We start from the raw sequence: 20,593 nt of genomic DNA on the forward strand, positions 1-20,593 counted from the left end.
TTTATTCTACGTTTTCATTTATTCCCTCCGCTTGGCGTTTCTACGCCATAATAGTATAGATTGGGAACGGAATGTTGCCCAATCACTTTGAAAAATCGCATCTTTCGGATCTCCCTATATCGGAACTGAGCAGTTGAGTGCCCCGTCTATCAAAATAATTAGACCATCAAAGCTGTCCTTCTTTATACATTTGCCTGTCGATCGTAAATCCTCTGTCTCAATTTCGACCGCTCACCCTTTTTCGCTCTTCTTAGGTAACAAATGACTACTTAACTATATTTCTAGAATTGATTACGTATCGGTCTGCCCCTTTTCTCGCTGGCAAATCGCTTTCATATACAGTGGAAGCTTACGTTATAGTTTCGTAACCAAACCACAGGATAAAATAAGGTCCCTGGAAACTAGGTAATATCGACATTTCTCTCTTGGTATCGCATTTGTTTGCGTGTTACGATCTCCGTGATTCCCGCACAGCCATTAGTTTTGCGTGTACCAATAATCCCCATTCACTAAATACAGTTTGGAGGCAACCCATAACTACGTACACAATTATTCTCGATGCTGCGACAAATGTCAATATGTACCTTTGTGTGGTGGAATAAATATCGCGCAGCAAAAGTGATCCTGAGTGTTTACAACTAGTGACGGAGATTGTCTCTCAAAACATACGTTTAATCCAGACAACACACAAAATCGATTCTGCTCGACTAGACTTGAAAGTAAAATTTGCTCGTGATATTCTTCTCTGGAATTGTCTTGTGTTTTTAGACAAAAATCGATACGTTTTCAGTGCACTGCGTTATCACCTGAGTGAAAGAATTCAAAGAAACATTGCCACAATCATGGTTGTCTCATTTCAGTTTGATGTTGGAAAATGTGTACATTTTCTATTGCAACGCAGTCATTGTACATCCTTTACACGATTCTTTCTCGCTGCTTTTTTTTAATCTAGCACCTCCCATCACTACCTGAAAATTGAACTTCTGTGCGTCGTTTGTCAATAGTAGATCCTCCTCTTTTTTTTTTCTCCATGATATCGTGCTATCATCCAGTTATCTTTTTTCTTTCCGTTGCCGTGACTTTGTTCGCCCATTCCCGCGATCCTCCTGGTGCATACCTATCGCTTGTTACTTCTGCTACCGCATTCGGAGGGATCGTCGCAGTAGCGGTGAGTCTTTCGAGCAGATCGGACGCGGTGTTCGGCGCCCTCCAGGTCTCATCCTGACGCCTTTCGTTTTTAATGTTGTGTCTCGGCGTGTGCATGTGTGATCGTTGTAAGAGTGTGGCTTTGTGTCCCTGTGATTGCGTAGTTACCGACCGTGTATAAAGATCGCTAGTACCCGAGACTGTTGTGTCTGTACGTACACCGGCACGGTTTTTTTCGACGTGAAGTTTCGTTAAGAGCGCATTCCATCGAATAATCGATTGCTGTTGTGTTGTTATTTATACAGTACTATTTTTACGTGTATTGTCGTTTACGTCATGGTAAGTCGGATGCTGTTGCTTTTCATTCTATTTTTTATTTCTATACTGTATAAGTTCATCCGTTTTACCAGTGACTGTTGTTTCTCTTCAAAATACCAGTCTCGACATAATTTAACGAAACTTTTAAGTCTTCCGTGGATGACGAATAAAGTTGACATGTTTATTTATTTCTTTTTTTTTTCTCAACTCCAGTTTTACCTTGAAGTTAGCTTCGCAAACTAAAGTCTTCTCTTTTATTTTTTTCATTTGAATGTCAAAGTTTTGTCTAGTTTTTTTTTCTCTATAATGATGTGCTTGTTTTTACGTGCCATTTCTACTACCTTAAGACGTATGTTAAAATAGAATCCCTCTTCTTAGAGGTATCGATCAAAATAAGATCTAAAGCTAAAGCTTCGAACGATTCATTCAGACGTGTTGCTTTACGAAAGAGCTGTAATACTAACTATTTAGCTGAGAACAAAGCAAATAATATCTGGTTCTTTATGTAGTACACAGAGAGTTATATAGACTGCTTTGGCTTAACAAGAAGAAATGAGTCTCACCGATCTTATGTCCAGTTAATGATCCCAATCAATGGTGGATATCTAGATAGATGCTGGATGTCCTTTTTTTTTTAAAATCCCGTGCTGGCCGTGTTCCGGTTCGGCTCACGTTCTCGTGACTAGCGTATGGGTATGGATTAGCGTTGTCATAAGCAACCAAGTAGTGTTGTTGGTCAAGATTTCAGGCGATACGCATCGCCGTTCGGTCTTATAAAAATGGCATCGGTGGGCAAGGAAGTCACGATCCCTACCGTCACGATCACCATCCTTTTCGTTAGATGTGACATGTCTCGTTGCTTGCCTCTGCATCCACCTTAATAATGATCTGTCAACTAATTCCTTCCCCTCAAGCATTTATTTTCTCCTAATTTTTTAGTGTGAATACAGTTCGCGCAGCCAAAGGCTGTCAAGTTATGTTCTCTCATTCATTTTCGTTTGTGGGATTTTTTTTGTTCAATGAAAATAACGAAAATGATGATCAAATTAATGCGAACATGCTAATCATTTTTCTGTATATCATCCTACGACCAACTCGGAATTCCATACATTCACGGTTGTATTTGGCGCAATTCTTTGAACGAAGAACGTATCTCTGTGATAAATTTTACGATTCTAAAATTTGAAAATACCGGCAGTTATTCACGCTGCTATTATGGGCCGAATGCCAATAAGCTCTTTCATGTTCTCACGCCGATTGAGCAGTGCTTCGTAGTTTCCCTTTTTAAAATGCTTCTGGAACATTTTCCGTAGTTACCTTTTTTTTGTTTTCGAGGGATGGGCTAGGAGGTCTATGGTAGTTGATGAAAATTTGCTTTAACTAATATGCAAACACAATTGAAAGATCATTATCTTTACTTAGGCAAAATAGACTGTGGTGTTCTACAGTCCGAACAGGTGATTGGTCTGGAAATAGTTAACGTCTTCGAGCTCACGTTGTTTCAAAATCGATTCGTGGCAAGACGGGATTGCAAAAGCCTTTCATTTATTTACAGTAGTTTTATGTTCAACTTCCTCATGAAGAAACGACGTAAATTTTTTATCTTGACGGAAAGCAACTCATGGCTTACGCATCTGAACGATTCATAAGGTAGCAACTTTGTAATAGCTATTGCCTCGCCGATCGTTATACTAGAGACGAAATGGACCGTCCAAAAATGTCATTTTTGGTCCAATTTTAAATTGGTCGAAAAGAAATTGAATTTGAACAATAAATGAGCATACGAAGGAGAACATTTATGGAACAGGGAAGACGCATCACGTCGTCCCCATCATTACAAAATCATTGCTTTTCCCGGTGGGTTTCATCTGAATTTAGTATTTCCGTATTTCAGGCGTGGGCAGTTCAAAGTTGCGTTTCAGCTTAACGTTAAAAAAAACTTCTAGCATTATGGATCCTTACGGTATCGACGTATTCCGTAGACCTTGTGGTAAAAATTCTTATTTGTCGCACTTTCCTTTTGATACACAGCCATTAGTAAAAATGAGTTTTCATTTGGTAGGCGAGGGAACGCCAGCTGGGATAAGAGAGTACACTTTTGTTGCCATGGTAACTATTTTCTTGTTTCGCTTCGTTAATTCCCAAATGAATCGCGTACTTTTCTACAAAGTTGGCCTTAATTCTACAAAATGATAAACGATGCACCGAGCAATTAGTTGAAAAGAAGACCAATGTCAGGCATGAAACCTGTTAGCACTAACTTTAAGTTAAATCGTATATCTATATATATATCACACAAAATCCAACGAAAAGTGTCTGAAATGCAACAGGGTATCTCTACGTTCGATAAAACGAGGAAATGGCTTCGCTTTATTTTTTAACGATGTTTGATTTTATCCATACAAAAAAGTAGGACACCCGAAGCAGATTTAATATCGGCAGGATAACGCCGTTGCCGTGGTGAAATCGTAACAGCCAGCTCGTAAAGTTTATGTATTCATTGACTCAAAAGAGAGGTTCATCAATTCAGGTTAGCGGCATCCTACCTCCATAGTCTATGGCCCCTCTAAGCTGATCCCCGTATGCCAAAAGTCACTTTCGCTGCAAACCCCGTAAGGAAACGACGACGATTGAATTGAGAGTCATGCATCCAGTATCCATCGTTTTTTTTTTCTAAAAACTTCCATCCATAATCCAAACACAGGACTCTCTTTCCCCAAGCTAATGCCCCAAACTGCACAGTCAGCTCAATCGGGACTGTGCGTACAACATGCAGTCGACCACCCCTTTTATAGATCCATTAACCAATTTGATCATACGTTCGTGATCAAAGCTTTCGTCGGTCTCGGCTATAATAAACGAGGTCAACTAAACGTGGAACGATATGACAAATCAAATAAGCAAAATATGTTTACGGAAAAAAACGAATTTTCGTAGCGGATATGCAAACAACATCGGTAGGCTCGAGACTGGGAAAATAAAAACGTAAGAAAAGAATAAGAAAAACGTATGCCATCCCATAGAACTCCGATATTGAGATTTGAATGCGAGCTAGAGGTCGTGGCTTGAGTGCGCTGGCAACAAAAGGCCACTGCAATCAAAAAGATGATCAGTTTGAGCTGTGCCAGACCTTGTACGTGTATTACACATATTTTTTTTTTCTCTCTCTCTCCCTCGCTCCTTGAAATGGCGCATTGGATCGAATGGAAACGTAGCGTGTATAGTATATAAGGAAACCTATTTGTTATTGATTCCATATTGATCGTGTGGTGTTCAATGAAATAGGAAACGACCGAGATGACGTCGCCGATGATTGCTGTCTCTGTCGCCATGGTTGACAACCCACCAGACGGAGAATTAATGAAGGGCCAGCCTAAAGATCAGGGAGATCAACAAGCCTTCTCGTCATCTCCGACGGCTGCCGCATCTGCCGCTAGCCCGACTCGCCAGAACGATGACGATGGCATCCACCTGGCACCGGAAGGATCTAAATTAACACCAGTAGGAAGTGGAGGACTTCAAGTCGCTTCGGAAAGGAGATTATCCTTCGTCCAGCAGGAAGGTCGTGCCCGTTCGCGTAGCGTCGGCGAGAAGCAATGGACTCGGTGCGTGTAAAAATTGGTGACTTTCCCTTGGAAGAAACTCAATCGACACAAGGGTTACATAAAAAACTTGTTTTTTTGTTGTTGTTTTTACAAATGTAGTGTCCGTGCCGTTATGGCCTGGTACACCCGACTGCGCCGCATCAAAAAGTCAGTAGTATACTATTACCCACTTTTTTTTCTTGTCGTGTACGCCGTGCCCTTTTGCATATAAGAAGTTTTTTTAGACGAACGAAAAAAAAAAAAAAATTGTGTTATTGATATTTTTACCTTGACGTAACGGGATACTGGGATGGGGAAGGGGGGGGGGGGCGGACAAACTCAATCTCTTCTTTTGTCAGAGAAAATATCTTGAGTAGAGCTTCGGTTGAACCAAGACACTTTTAGCTTCTTCTGTGTTCTGTCCTTTGTTTGGCTCTTTTTCAGCGATGAAACATACATTGAACTATTTTGCGTTTTCACCGCTGGTTTCAGACTTTGTAGACGTGTATTAGTATAACTTTGATGGGGATTCGTCACAGGCCTACCTGCACATACAACACACACAAAAAAGGAGACAGTGAATTTTCAAAAAAATGTCTTACCAAAAGAACACTTTGAATAAGACACACAATGTCTCTGAGTTAACCAAATCTTGAGGCGATTTTGGTTTGTCATTACGTGTGCTAACGTGTTAATACTTCAAATATCCGTTGGCAGTGTTGCTTGTGGCTGATCCGTTTTCTCTCTCTCTCTCTCTCTTTTCTTTCTATCTTTTTATGTAATGTGTGCCTTCCTCTTGAACACCCACCGCCTTCCGTCTGCTCTTGCAAAAAACCCATGTCTGATCTTTCCTGCTCGACATCCTGTAACCACCGGTGTTTCCCATCGCCTGTTGTCGGTGGACGATCTCCTTAAACCGGACCACTACTTAAAAAAAAAAAAAAAACGAACTACTCCGAATCTACCGCTTCTACCCCTCAAAAAAATAATGGTGCATGACCGATGGTGCAACGACCAACCTATTGTTTAAAAAAAAAAAAAACCTACGCACGGTTGGGGTTTAAAAAAACAAACTAAGAAGCATTCCCGGGATCGGTTCTAACGCCGATGGTGCCGTTCTGGCACCCGACACGGCGCCGGTCACTTCGGCCCCACATGATCCGTCTTCGATTGGTGAGGGCAGGTCAAGGAGCGCTCAACGCTGGATGAAATTACGGACGACCGTCCAGTTAACAAGCGCCATAACCAGCACGGTGGCCCAGTCGAAGAAGACGTCGCTCAAACGAGAGGATTCGTTCATCGCCCGATTCTCCACACGCCAAATCCCCGAAGCTCAGGTAAAGTTTATTTTGTTCTTATTTTTTAAATTAGGCGATGGAAGAGATTAGGAATTGAAGAACGAGAAACCCGCAAAACGTCGTCGTATTTATATGCTTTTATAAGCACCGTAAGTCTTGTCACAGTTCAGTCGGTGCTGAAACAATAACTTGGAGGGGGGGGGCGCTTGCAAGGATTCCATTGAGATGATTACAAAAAGTAGAAACGAACAGTCGATCGACATCAAAGCGTCAATGCTAGCAAATAGTTCGTTGATTTTTGTTTGCTCTTCGATGACAAAGCAAACTCCCCCCCCCCCCTTTTTTTTCTTTTTTTTTATTCCACGTGTCTTACAACGAATTTTACACTGCAATAAAAGTCGTTTGGAGCCCGTCCTCAAAATCAGTTGCCATAATGACCGTGCTTGGTAGAAAACGATCGATCTTTCCCATGATTGCATTTCATTTTATTATCTTCCCTTTTTTTTTTTCTTTTTGCTTCAAAAAGAAAAGAAAAAAAAAAGGCCCAAGCCAATAAATTCTATGACGGGGGGTTTTATTACACTTCAATGTGCATACACGGCAGCAGAGAGAAAAAGGAGCAGCAGGCCTTTGGCGTTTATCTCGTACACGGCTTCCCTGTCGAATGTAGGCAGGTCTAAGAGTGCACTCTTATTCCATTTTGGATAATGCGATGATAAAAGTCTGTATAGTCGGAGCAAATTGTCAATCGATATGAGACTTTTCTTTTGCCTTTATGTTTACGCACCTCATAAGGAACTGTGCAATGCTCGATTAGAAATCTTTTTCATTTTCGTTCAGGAGGGTAAGAACACTGTTGTATTGTAAACGAGCATGACGCCATCGGCCTTGTTGCGCGCACTGGGCTTAAACAAACACATACCAAAATAAGCAAATCGATTGTTTCTCAAGAACCGTTGTCACCCTCGCTTACTTGCGTTGGGCTCAAAGACATTTTTTTGGAAGTTGCAGTTGCTCACGTACGCAATAAGAAGACTCAAAAGCCAAGGCTTTTGTATATTTGATGGGAACATGCCACGATGCGTTCCTTGGATCATGCATGATGTTCGTGACTTTTTTTCTTTCTTTTTACCTTCCAACAGACGTGATCGCACGTGAAGAGCTATATTTGTCTCACGAACGCAGGCAATCAGTCATCTTGAATTTCATTTGTTAAGTCAATGTAAAGGTTTTTGTTTTGTTTTTTTCCATAATGACTTCCGTGAAACACCCCTCAGGAATATGAATGGATCTTTTAAATAATCAACTGATTAATTATGCACAGGATTAATCACTCGGACGAGTTCATAGGGGCCAGCGATATGATGTCAATATTTTGATAGCGAAAATTGAAATGGGATTCAAAGTTGTACTCATTTTCATTAGGTTCTTTAAAAAAAAATGTACGAATTATTTTCGGTAGGAGACGTTCGACGCGACGGATGAAGGTGGGAGTAGTTCCGGTGGCAACGGTGGGAGCGGAACGTGCGGAGGAGCTTTACCTCCGTTGGGCGACAACAGCAAAACAGCTGGCGGAGCCAGCCATTCTGTCGGCGAGAAAGTGAAGCGTCGCCGACGACACCAGAAACCGCCTCGTTCCGTCCTCAACCCGGACGAGAACGGCCTGTTCTATTGGCTGGCCTTTTTGGCCCTGTGGGTCCTTTACAATTTGTGGACGGTCGTCGTCCGTCTGGCCTTCCCCGAACTGCACCAGGACGAGAATCTGTTCGCCTGGAACGTCTGCGACGCCCTGGGAGATGCCGCCTACGCCCTGGACATCGCCGTCCAGTTCCGGACCGGCTACCTGGAGCAAGGAATCATGGTCCACGACAGCCGCAAACTGGCCATCCACTACGTTCGCTCAAAGGCCTTCTTGATCGACATGTTCAGTCTCCTTCCCTTGGATTGGATGCTGCTCTCGCACCAGGTGGCCGACCCGATTCTGGCCAGATGGAGGCCGGCTTGCCGCTTCTTACGCTTGGTCAAGCTCTACCGCGTCTTCGCCTTTTACTACGTGTAACATTTTCTCTTCTCTCTTTTTTTTTTTTTTTAATTCGTTTTAAGTTTTCGCTCAATTTGGATGAAAAAATTTGCATTTTTGGAATACCGTGCAGACTAATCCGGGTGGAACTAATATGAATTCCGATGCCATGGCATGGCATTTAAAAGGGCAAAAGATGGAATTGATCAATGACTTATTTATTCCTGTCAGAGAATCGATTGACAAACAAGCTGCATTTGTTTGTTTGTTTTTTTCCTTCGGTTTTTTGGGTATCTTTTTTTTTTAATTGGAAGTAGAATGATAACAAAAACCCATGAATGTTTTCAATGCTGTAAAGCAGAGTCGTTGATTAGACCACCGACTTATTGTGAATCACGAGAACTGCGTCTATTGATTTGAGCAGAAAGTGTCCCAGAACGTGCCCTCTTTTGATAAAAAAAAAAGGGAGCCATTCTTTTCATGAATTCACAGATCGATATTTTCCAAAATTCTTCAATTGAAATTCTCACAATCTTATCATGCGTTTTCTTTTTCTTTTTTGTTTTCGCTATCGACGTCGAACAGGGTGGAATCGAGAACGGTGTATCCGAACGCGTGGCGAGTGGTCAATTTGGTGCACATCCTGCTGATGCTGGCCCATTGGTTCGGCTGCTTTTACTTCCTACTATCCGAGTCGGAAGGCTTTCAGTCCGATTGGTCCTATCCGTATCCGGAAGGCGATTTCGGCACGCTGACTCGAAAGTATCTCGGCTCGCTCTACTGGTCCACGCTCACCCTGACCACCATCGGTGACCTGCCAACTCCCGAGACCAACGCAGAGTGAGTGCTATTTATATCTCTTTCAATCGTGTTCCTATATTTTTACGTTTATTCATCCGGCGGTACCGTCTGTTTACCATTTTATTAATAACCGATGGTGGAACCTATCACAAACCGTGCCTGATCAATTCTAGACGACACAAAGCAAAAAATAGTTTGGGTTTCTTGTTACTCGTCCTCTGTAAGGAAATACCGGTTAGGATTTAATAAAAAAATAATAATAATAATAAGGTTAAATGAAAAAAAGAAAAAAGAAAAGGAAGTGTATCAAAGTGAAATAAGAGATCAAATGGCTGATTCTTTTCGGGGTCAATGGCGCATACGTTTTGTTGCTGTCGACCGGTTCGGCTTCTGCGTTCGTTACAGCCGGCCGAGAAAACCTCATCGGCCTCAGCGGTCGGCTTCCATGTCTCCGGTGGCACCTCATTCGTCAGCTGCCCCAGGATGGGTCGGCCAATGTTCAAACACGTCACGATGGAATGTCGCTTCTGGCAGCGTGTCCAGCCAAGGATACAGTCACGGAGGCAACGACGATGGATTACAAGCGTTGCCAAGACGCGGGCTCAAGTCTCGCATTCTCCACCATTCCACCAATCAAGGGTCCGAACGCACAATAATCACTTGATTGCTAAATTCTTTTTCTTTTTTTTTTCGGTTTGCATTTATTTTTTTGCATCTAGATTTTTCGTTTTTTTTTTTTTTTTTTTTTTTTTCGTTTTAGTTGTTGTTTGTGAATGATCCCTTCTCATTTAGTCGGATATCGTACACTTGGAATTCAATTTCAGGGTTGTATTACATGTAAAAGAGGAGAATGATATTCGATAAGTATTGATGAGCCATTATAATGTAATAGATCAAATAGCTTCGTTTATTATTTGCCAGGTTTCTTTTAAAAAAATGAAGTAATAAAAAACATAACTCAGACAAATTCCCGAGTTGAGTACGAGGCTATTCAACAGACTCGTATAGATGATGACTTTTACCCTTTTATATGGCCTCTTTTCTTTTTCTTTTTTTTTTTTTTCTTTTCGTTTGTTGAAAGGCTTGAAGTTTCCTGTTCTTGTTTCTTTCTGATTTCTTCTCCTTCCCGTTGGATACGTAGCCTAGCAAAGTGCAAGAAAGCGTGTAAACAAGTGTTCATCCCTCCAGGCCCGATCCCTTCTCACCTCCTTCTTTAGAGTGTTTGCTAAAATTGTTCTTGAGTAGATTGCTTTTTGGTTGGTTTCAATCAATTCGGTCATTTCTGATTTCCTTTTCAAATTTTTGTTGGCTTCCTTTTCTTTTTATTGTTAATTGTATCCGTGTATTAATCATCATCCTAAGTTTTCCTTAGACTATGTGCGATCACAATGAAAACTGACGATAAGAACAGGGAAGGTCGACAGCAGCAAATTTCACGTACGCTCCGACCCCGAGAGATAATTAGTCAAATTTGAAACTGTTTCTCTCGCCCTTTGTTTTTGTTTTTTTAATTATCAAAGGCAAGGAAATTGCATTAATATTATTGTCGAGACCACTCTCTACATGTTCGCCCTTTTTGTTTCATCAGTTTTTTTTTTTAATGAACAAATCCGATTTTCAGGCTCGTTTGAAGGCTTGCTTGTTGTTGTCTATACAGACTGATCGACCTTCCCTGCACACGTAGTCATGTTTGTCCTTTTGTTCACTGGTTGACCGATCTATAACATCTAAACATATTCAAATTTTTTTTTTTTTTTTCATTTCAATGTATGCGGATTTCCCATCTCGTCTGCAGATATATTTTTACCATCGCCAGTTACTTGATCGGCGTCTTTATCTTCGCCACTATCGTCGGTAAATCGTGAATTTCATTCAAATGATCCATAAAAAAAAAAAAATATTCATCTTCTTCATTATCAATAGGTCAGGTGGGCAACGTCATCACCAATCGCAATGCCAGCCGATTAGAATTCGAAAGACTTTTGGTATACGACGTCAACGTTTTTTATTTGATTGTTTGTTTTTTTTTTAACACTTTCGTTTCATTATCAAATTACAGGATACGGCTAAATTGTATATGAGACATCACAAAGTACCTCGCAGCATGCAGAGACGAGTTCAGCGTTGGTACGACTACTCGTGGAGCCGGTAATGTACAATTAAAGATGAAACACCTTTCTCTTTTGCTTTTGCACGCACATCGGAACAGAGAGAGAATCACTAGCCGTTAAATAGTTTTCTAGTGGAGTTGCTAGCATAACGAGATCGTGTCAGTCCTCATTAACTGACCAAGTTTGAATCGGAAACTGGAGAGTTTCTTAATCAGGCTAGATCTGTCAGATACAAGGGGAGAGCATTGAATGATATTACGATACCATCGACCGCTTTGCAAAAAAAAAAAAAAAGGACCTCTTGGATGGCTGTTCTGGACTAGTCCTAATTTAATTTAGTGATGGATGGATATCATGCCGACCAGATGCGGCAATTGCCTTCTTTCATTTCTAGTTTTTTTTTCTCCAGCCATTTCCATTTTTTTCTTTTTGCTGTCTACTGCACGAGACGTGATTATCTTCCATTGTTATGCTCGTTGAAGATATACCGTTCATGGATGATCGAATCAATTTCACCATTTTTACACGCCACTATTTACACTCAGACGAAGAGGAGTTTAGTTAGCAGATGTTAGTCCATTAGGCGAAGTAAACACCGCAGTTTAAAACGATGCAAAAATTCCTTAAAGTAATCTTCTTAAAAGTGTTCCAGATTCTTTTTTTTTAATTTGTTCCGAGAGTCGCGACATGACATAAGCTTTTTTTTAAAAAAAAAAATTCCCTTTTCCTTCGGCTTTGTTTGATTGGCAAATGGCACGCTAGGCTACTCCTATTCAATAATGAAATTGAATTATGGAAAGGGAAAGAAATCCAGGGATTTAGTCTTCGGTCTTCACGCTGGGTTCTGTTCAATTTAGATCGTTTACATTCCTTAGCCTTTTCAAGAAGAAGTGGTGTGGAAGAGCGATGTTCCTAATACTGTCGTGCCTCTCAGCCAACAAAAGGGATGTGAATTCTTGTTGCTACTTGTACAAAAGCTTAATCATGTTCTCCTATCCACTCCCGAAAGACGTGAATTCCTATATTTGTGTGTGTGGCACGATGGGGGCAAAAAAGAAAAAAAAGGAAATCTCCATCTGTGGTGTTTTTTTCTTGCTTTCAAATATTTACCTTCCGACGTCATCACTTTCTGTGGTGGTAAATGCGAAGGGGACACAGCTTAAGGTGTTCTCACGCTGTTAGACCGCTTATTTGTCCCTGCTTCTGTCCAACGTGCGATCGTTATACCCATACCAGAATAGGTCTACTCCAATCAATAAAACGTCTATACTTGATCAGATTGAATCCCTTTTTTTTAAATTATCATATAGCTCTCTGTTTTGATGGGATTTCCTAGTCAAATTGTGAGTGCACTTTTCTGTTGGTTGCGATGATCGTATTGAGACGATCCGCGCTCGTAACCGTGAGTGAGTTAGCAGAGCTTTGCCGGTTGATTGATCGCTTGATCCACTCGGGCAAACTTCAAAAAGAACTAGAAGATGTGGTCGTCTTTTTTTTTTCTCCCCTCAACCTTAACTATCAATATGATGTTAAAAAAAAAAGGGTAATCTTTTGTTTGGTTTTTTTCATAGGGGGAGAATCCAAGGTGGAGGCGATACGAGTTCTGCATTGCGTATCTTACCGGACAAGTTGAAAACCGAATTGGCACTTCACGTCAACTTGGCTACACTGAAGAAGGTAATATAAAGTAAACTTTTGTGTTCTCAACATTAATACGGTCGTAGTAACTGGTTGGCATGCGACGTACAGCACATAGTATCCATCCGTCAGCAGTTGAACGGTTTGCAATGCAAGGATAACTTCAGTAAGCAGCAGCAGAGAGGCTAATGGGGGCGCACAGTAACATATTTTTTTCAAATGACAACTTCAACTTGTAAGACAACTGACAAAGGGGGATGACATTGTTCAAAAACTTCCGGCCAAGTGTCTTCATTTCCGTAATGGTCCCTCCTACGTTTCGCTACGTCGACAGTTCTTATGGTCGACATCGTCGGGTTGAAACAAGTGAAGAGCCATTCCTCTGTCTCTCACCGTTCGCTATTCTCCTGCTAATTTTGGTAAACGTGCATACACCGGGTGACAGCGGAAGGAAGGATCGATACGGCACAGACAGTTCTATTTAAATCTCTGTAACAGTCTGGGTTTTGGATCGTTCCCTCAAAAAGAAGAGGAATCCAATACAAAAAAAGAAAAAAACAACGCGAACGTGAGTGTGTTGAATAGCTGATTGCTGTCCTTTTCATATGAAGTCTAGCATACAAACGATGGCTGCGTTGTTGCCGAGCCAAAAATGAGAATGACATAAATATCGATTTTCTTCGTCTCTGTTATTCGCTTGCCAATGTGCAGGATCTGTTTTTAAAAAAATTTACGATCGTGGCTTTATCGAATTTATATTCTTGGTTTTATTTTTTTTTAAATTTTAGGTGAGTATATTCAAAGAATGCCAACCGGAATTCTTGCACGATCTTGTGCTGAAAATGCGAGCCTCTATTTTCACGCCGGGTGACATGATCTGCCGACGCGGTGAAGTAGCCCGTGAAATGTTCATCATCGCCGATGGAATTCTTGAAGTCATCAGGTAAAGTGCCAGCCCTGTGTCGTTGTTTTTTCTACATCACACGCTCCGTTTGCGAATGGATTTCACGAAACCAATGGCTTCCCTGTTTGATTGTGTTAGCATTTTAATTCACATTCAATGCAAACAAGCTGCATTTCATAGTTTGTGACTGGGCTTTTCCAGAAGAGCTTTTTAAAGCAGACTTTAAACATAAGAGTATCTAACGGAAATGCAAATAACAACACCAATAAAACGAATAAAACAATAAAAACAAGGAGGAAATAAAAGAAACGCTATAACGTTATACCCTACAAGCGCATTTACATTATTTTTGTGGCTATCTTATTTTCGGAGTAGTGAGACGGGAAAGGTATTGACCAGCATGAAGGCCGGCGATTTTTTCGGCGAGATTGGCATCCTCAATTTAGACGGACTAAACAAGTAAGAAAAGCTGCACGACATTATTGTCCTGTCCCGCTCACGCGATTTTGCTTCAAGTTCTCTTCTATGTTTACGACGGATCGTTTTCTTTTGTTACGTAGGCGAACGGCAGATGTCCGATCCGTTGGCTATGCCGAACTCTTCAGTTTGTCCAGGGAGGATGTCCTGTCCGCCATGAAAGATTATCCGGAAGCCGAAGTAATCGATCTATGAATTCAGCAATTGTTCCATCCGACGTATCTCGAGGCATTAAACGTTAACATTTCGAAAATGATTTCATTTCAATTGCAGGAAATTCTGTTGAGTTTGGGACGAAAACGGCTGATAGAGGCGCGCAAGATGGCCAGCCAACATCGGGCTCAAATGGCGCGTAAAGGTCTGCTGGCTTTGGAACGGGCGGCCCAGCTGAGAGCCCAACAGCAGGAGGCAACGGTGGATGCAGTGACGTCCAGCGCGGCTGAAGGATCGACCCAGTCCGCAGCTGCCAAATTCACCGAACGGATTCGCAGTGACGTCTTTGGATTGAAAAAGGCCATCAGTAAAAGCTTCAAAGAATCAAGAAGGTGAGCTGTCCACATATCCAATTTCCAAGCATCAGCCGGAATACTTTTTTTTTAATGTTAGAAAACACATCCGTTTGTAAGCTCGTCCGCTAGATGCCAGTTGGTGCTGCGAGCCGGAAGCAAAAAAATATTCGATCCCAACATTTTTTTTCTTTTTTAAAAAATGCCTTTCACATCGGGAACGTACATAAAGATGAAAACAATTTTTTCTATTGACATTGCTGTTAGTTGAACCTGAACGTTTACAGCTATGAAAATCGCAATGTTAGGATTAGCGTGTTTTCAAACGATCGGCCCAACGGTTGCCTACTGTTGCGAGACCGAAGGGGAATCATAAAATCTGATCTCACAAGCAACGCCTTTGTTTGGCGGTTGGAAAAAAAAAATAGGCAATCAAGCGCTTCCGCTTACATCATAGTTCCCATTTTTTTCCGTTTTCTCTTCGTTGTTGAGGTTAGTCCCCCCCCCCCTCCCCTCTGGCATGTTCTCACGCCAACACCAAAATGATAATTACCGGACGAAGAGCGGATTTTGAAACTATTGTTCCAACGTCAAACTTAACCATGTATGAAAATGTGTGTTGGGTTTTGTTCCGGCAGGCCAAAGAGTGATAGCCCGACCATCGAAATGGGCACTTACGGCGGCGTGGGTTCCACGTTAGGCGGATTGTCCAAAGCCAGTTCGGTACCGCTAGGAAATTCGACGTTGATGTCGATGTCTCCTTCCGGTTCCAAGTCTCACCTACTACGACGGATGCCACGCGTCGCTAGCGATGAAGCCCAAGCTACACACAACAGCTCCAATGAAGACTGCCGTTTGACCCAGCCTTTGCTTCAGAAGCCGGAATCGCCCGTAAAATTTGATTTTAAAATGGTGGACGCATTTCTTTTTTTTTTTTTCCTGATTTTCTCTTTCGCAAAAAAACAAGGTGGAAGTCATCGGTGCCGGATTGCCTCTGTTCCAGCGATTGAAGCTACTACGGCAAAGAGAACTTGAAAGAGAGAAACAACAACAACAAGAACAAGAGGCTTCACTAGCCAAAGCGGAAGAAGCGGAAACAGTGCGAGCACTGCAACAAGTTTCAGTCGCTCTGGAAGCGACGACAGATGGCGTTAGTGGCAAATCTACTCCGCCACCCGCTTCAACCCCTCCATCGCAAATGCGGGACGATAAACAAGCCCGGCACATTAGTTTCCTCGATGAAACTTTGCCTGAGAAGAAACGCGATTACGTTCCAGTTGATCCGCCGAAAGTTCGAGGAAAATCTGCTCGCTGGACGCTGCCCGGCATGGTGAGTAAGACGAGCGAAGCCGCAAAATTGGGCAAGACGAGGCTGTCCCGTTTGAACACCATCAAACAAGCGTCGTCGTCGTCTTCGGCAATTGATTCCCTGGAACAAGCCGAACCACCGCCGCCTCTAATACCTTCACTTCCGCCCACTCCGCCATTCTGGCAATCCAGCAAGCCGTGTCCATCGCCACCTCCGCGACCACAGGCTCCTCCTCGGCCGCCAGCTCCTCATTTTCCTGGTCTCGGCATGCGCCGCAAGAAGCCGCCAAGGAGGGCGCAGACGATGCGGCCGGAAGATTCTCCGTGTTCCGTTCCAGAAGCGGACGTACCGTATCAATCGGATCAGTCGTTCCGTTCGATGATGAAACAGCCGTGGCACTGGAGCAGCGACTTGGTCCAGCAGTCGACAACGCCGCCATTATCGTCCAAGTCGAGACCATCAGGTCCGGCTGTAGGGCCACATGCTGGTAGGCGATTTTCACGCCAAAACACAATTCAAGTTGTCTCGGATGTTCAGGGAGTCTTGAGTGATATCCTGCGCGATATCGTGCCCAATTCAAAAACATCCAACCGTCCCGCCTCAGCCAAACCTTTGAAGGCCAACCCATCCGTTCAGTCACCCGCATCTGTGGATTACGGTACGTCATCCATCATCCACCATTCATTTTTTTTTTTTTTTAAATTCTAAAATTTTCACGTGTTGTTTTTTATGTTTTATTTACGTGTGTAAATTAGGAGCCACGAGACAACCGACAACCAACTGGGAATCGGTTAGGCACGAGACGATTGTTGGTGATCGACCGCCGCAACGGCCGCATCGGTTAAATCTGCGTCAGTGCAAGAACCGCAGCTCGCGGGACTATAATTCCATCGACGATTTGTCGCCGGAATACACCGTTTTGCCGTTCGTGAAGCGGCTAAAAATCCTCAACGAGCGGCAGAAGATTGTCGAACTGCAGAAAGCGCTGACGACGACGGCCACGTCGATGGCGAGCGGAACGAGCGGAGACAGAAGTTCGACGTCGATCGCGCCAACTCAGAACGCGAGTTCGAGTCAAATGGCGGCCACAGAGGGCGACGATAAGTCGGCGCTGGTGAGTGCCGAGTGCAACGAGACGCCCGAACGCGTTTGTTTGAAGAAGATGCTCAAATCAGCGTCTCGCAAAGAGATGCTCCTGCCGCAGGACAAGAGTCATCGCATGAAATTGCTGCGTTCGCAAACGGTCGAAGGCTACGCCATCCGTCATTCGAATTTCACCAAACTCAATCATCAACGCGTCAAGAACAATCACAGAATCGCTCAAACTATGCCGTCTCCTCCGCCGATGCCGTTGTATCAACCGGCGGATCCTGCTGTTAGGCCGCCAACACCTTTACCCGCTGACCAGGATCTTCGTGAATTTAATTCGATAGGAGTCGAACAGAAGCAGCTGTCTTTCTTCAAAACCAGCGGACAAGATGGCGTTAAAGAGGAATGTGTAGCCGAATTGCTGACGGCTATCAAAACTGTCTTGCAAGACCGCCTGGTAAAAATTGGACATTCCCGTTCTTTCCCTTTTCTTTTTTTTTTCTTGATATTTCCTGTAGCAATAAAAGTATTTTGACTGAAAATGAATGACTCTTTTCCGGTTGCGGATAGGACGAAATTCAGGCCCGCTTCCAAGCTCAAATTCTTCGCTTGCAGAGCGAAGTGGAGAAGAAGGACCAACTTATTTGCCAATTAGAAATTCAATTGGAATCGCTCGGACTCCAACCGGTTGTACCTGTTCACCAGGTCAGCTCAGAAACGCATTCGGAGCGAGAAGAGCAAACGAGTTCCATCGAGAGTGACGAAGAGGATGACGACGACAGTAGAACTTTGCGCTATTTTGCGGTCAGTCTCGTTCGAAAGAAACCGGATTGTTTGATATATATAAAAAAACAAAAAAAAAAAAAAACAAACAAGAGCAATAATCATTTTCTAATTATGTATGCAGAGATCTGTCTCGAAAGGTTCATTTATTCACCTGGCACCGGCAAGCCCTGCAGCCTCCCAGCTGCCATCGCCTGATAGTCATCCGAAAAGTCCGTGCCTATCGGTGGATGACATGCTCGACTCGGCGGCTGAAGAACTACCTTCGACGGCCGTTCTCAATCCGGAGCCCCTGTGGCAGTTGGAATTCGGTTCGTGCTGGCAGCGGATGCAATCTTCGACGACACCCGTCACCAGCAATCCGAGGGACATCATCCTAGATATTGAGGAAAGCAGTTTGAGTAGCGTGAGTAGCAGTAGCGGAACCGAAACCGGCTCTTCAGCCAGACGGAAAAAATTGAGAGCCACAATGAGCTTGGATGTGGCGGGTTCCAGACGGCAGCCAGCCGCAACGGCTGGAGTGTTGAAAACACTATCGGCGCGGAGCGAGTCCCGCTCCCCGTCGGTCCCCTATAATCCAAATTGGGAGATCTTGATGTTAGCCGAATCGCTGGATAAAGACGAAGAAAACGAAGATGATTTCGATGGACAATCTCTGCCAGGGCGACTGCGTCCGGAAGAACTTCCGGCGGCCCTCCCGGCGGTTGTTCGCCGGCGCCGATCCTTGCGATCGTCAGCATCGGTCGATCCGCAAACGATGGGCAGTGCCAAATCGAAAAAGATGATAGAGAAATGGTACTGGAGTTATCCGCCTCCGAATCAGGACGAGCCGGCCGACTTTCCCGCAAAGTCCGACGGTGGGAAATGACGTCAGACAACAACCGAGAACAGCAGTGCATAGAGGCAAAACATTTGCATTGTTTTGTTTTTGTTTACATACATTTCAACGACTTTGTTCCACATCCCTCCCTTTTGGAATATATAAGTTCCGCATCAAGATCTCACCCTTTTTCGATTACGCAGTACATAGCATTGTGTCGTGATCTCATTTAACACGTTTTAAAATCAAATGAAATTTTTTCCTTTTTTTTTTTTTTTTGGAACAAAAATTTAAAAAAAAACATTTCGTCGTCTGCCCAAAACGATTTGAACGCGTGTTGCGGTGCTGAAAGTCGTTCCCAACAAATTACAAGTATAAATAGTAAAAAAAAAAAAAAAAACTGTCCCTGTTGTTTTGTTCCGTTTTTTCTTTTTTCTCCTCGATGATGATGATGATAGATGCTCTTGTGGCTTTGAAATTATAATAAAAAATTCATCCAGTAAAAAAAAAAAAGAAATGAAGAATCGTGCCGTTAGTAAACATCCATCACTTTCCACAATCATCTTCCCAGTTTCAGACCTCAATTACGGTTACCTGATGATGTGAATTGAATCGCCATGGATACGGCCAAAGACGAACGTTGAAGATGGTGGAAATACGAACACACACACAAAAAAAAAACACGTGGCCATCGTTCGATCTTAGATGTGACCGAAATTGAGGGCATGAAACGAAAACGACGACAATGATGATTCAAAACGGAATGGCGAAAATAAAGAGAACACGTGAACGCAGTGCAAGGCTGCTTCTGGCGTAACTAACAACATCGTCGGCATAACGGTTCCGCGTTGTGGAGGGTTTCATTCTTTTTCTTTCTCCCCGGCGCTATTTCGGACAGACTTCACGGCCCGTTGATCGTCACATTTTTTTTTTTTCATTGATAAAATAAAAAGTAAGAATCAAATGAAAAATTCTTTTCTAACCGAGAGACGTTTTGAATAAGAAAAATGCAGTGAACCAAATTCTATTTCGTTTCAGTTTTCCCTTGTCTGTCATCACGATTACACGTGTCTGCTTCCATTCGTCGGGGGTACGACAGCTCATTAAATAATGTTATGCTAGTTTATTTTTAAAAATCCACTCCCCCGTCCCCTAACGGCCTGTCCATGTGACAAAGTTCTTCTATTTTTCCAGGCCTGAAGCAAAAAAGACGTTAGAGCTCGAGTAAGGTAATTACCCCGCTGGTTTTTTTCATACAGCTGTTTCGAACCGTTCGGGAGCCCAAAGTCTTGCGCTGACATGATTACACTCGCCGGGGAAACCGAACGACCCAACTGTTTTCTTTAGCTGAGAGCAAATGGTCCCTTTATCACCGGTTTTCTACCCGACTACATATCTCATGTCTGTCTTACACCCTTTTAGACTTCTGAGAATATCAGCTCTCTAGTTTAGGCAACTAGTCAAAAGAAAACAAAAAAAGGGATGTATAAATCGATATAACCCGAGGAGTAGCCACAGAAAAGCAGCTCAAGATGGAGCTTGCGCGAACCACAAAATGTGGTCCCGTTTCTCCCCCTGTCCGGTCGACACACACAAATAAAAGAACAACAGAATGGAAGTGAAAGCTTGGAAACAATCGACGGTTTATTATATTGGTACTTTCGTCAACCACTGGACGGAAATCATAATGACAACTTGCCATTGTTTGCGTAATAATAACTAGGTGAAGGAAACTTACACGAACTGACATTCTTTGTACGTTTTGTAGCAGAACAGATATGATAAGGGT

The 20,593-nt window shown here is 42.9% G+C and overlaps 1 protein-coding gene across 6 annotated transcripts; it reads left to right on the forward strand.

Annotated features, from left to right (window-relative positions):
- The first annotated feature begins 1,187 nt into the window (after positions 1–1,187).
- LOC130696505 (uncharacterized) lies at positions 1,188–19,270 on the forward strand. 6 transcript variants are annotated; one of them, XM_057519584.2, is made up of 20 exons: positions 1,188–1,485; positions 4,750–5,069; positions 5,169–5,216; positions 6,127–6,385; positions 7,809–8,401; positions 8,952–9,206; positions 9,573–9,806; positions 10,963–11,021; positions 11,091–11,152; positions 11,227–11,315; positions 12,850–12,955; positions 13,705–13,859; positions 14,193–14,279; positions 14,381–14,477; positions 14,571–14,842; positions 15,442–15,694; positions 15,771–16,770; positions 16,868–17,658; positions 17,772–18,005; positions 18,109–19,270. In XM_057519584.2, the coding sequence occupies exons 1-20, from the start codon at positions 1,483–1,485 to the stop codon at positions 18,850–18,852; spliced, it is 5,661 nt and encodes a 1,886-aa protein (XP_057375567.1). In that variant the 5' UTR covers positions 1,188–1,482; the 3' UTR covers positions 18,853–19,270. The 6 variants fall into 6 exon arrangements, with proteins under 6 accessions (XP_057375567.1, XP_059350434.1, XP_059350438.1 ...); XM_059494451.1 differs by having other exon boundaries at positions 14,196–14,279; XM_059494455.1 differs by having other exon boundaries at positions 6,130–6,385.
- The last annotated feature ends 1,323 nt before the right edge of the window (positions 19,271–20,593 follow it).

Source organism: Daphnia carinata, chromosome 1 (assembly GCF_022539665.2).
Source record: "Daphnia carinata strain CSIRO-1 chromosome 1, CSIRO_AGI_Dcar_HiC_V3, whole genome shotgun sequence".
Classification (NCBI taxonomy): domain Eukaryota; kingdom Metazoa; phylum Arthropoda; class Branchiopoda; order Diplostraca; family Daphniidae; genus Daphnia; species Daphnia carinata.

Bases quoted from the DNA above. Each gene is read 5' to 3' on its own strand.
- LOC130696505 (XM_057519584.2), top strand. The intron at 9,807-10,962 runs GTCCGAACGCAC...TCTCGTCTGCAG, and splicing joins CACCATTCCACCAATCAAGG to ATATATTTTTACCATCGCCA. The intron at 14,280-14,380 runs GTAAGAAAAGCT...TTTGTTACGTAG, and splicing joins AATTTAGACGGACTAAACAA to GCGAACGGCAGATGTCCGAT.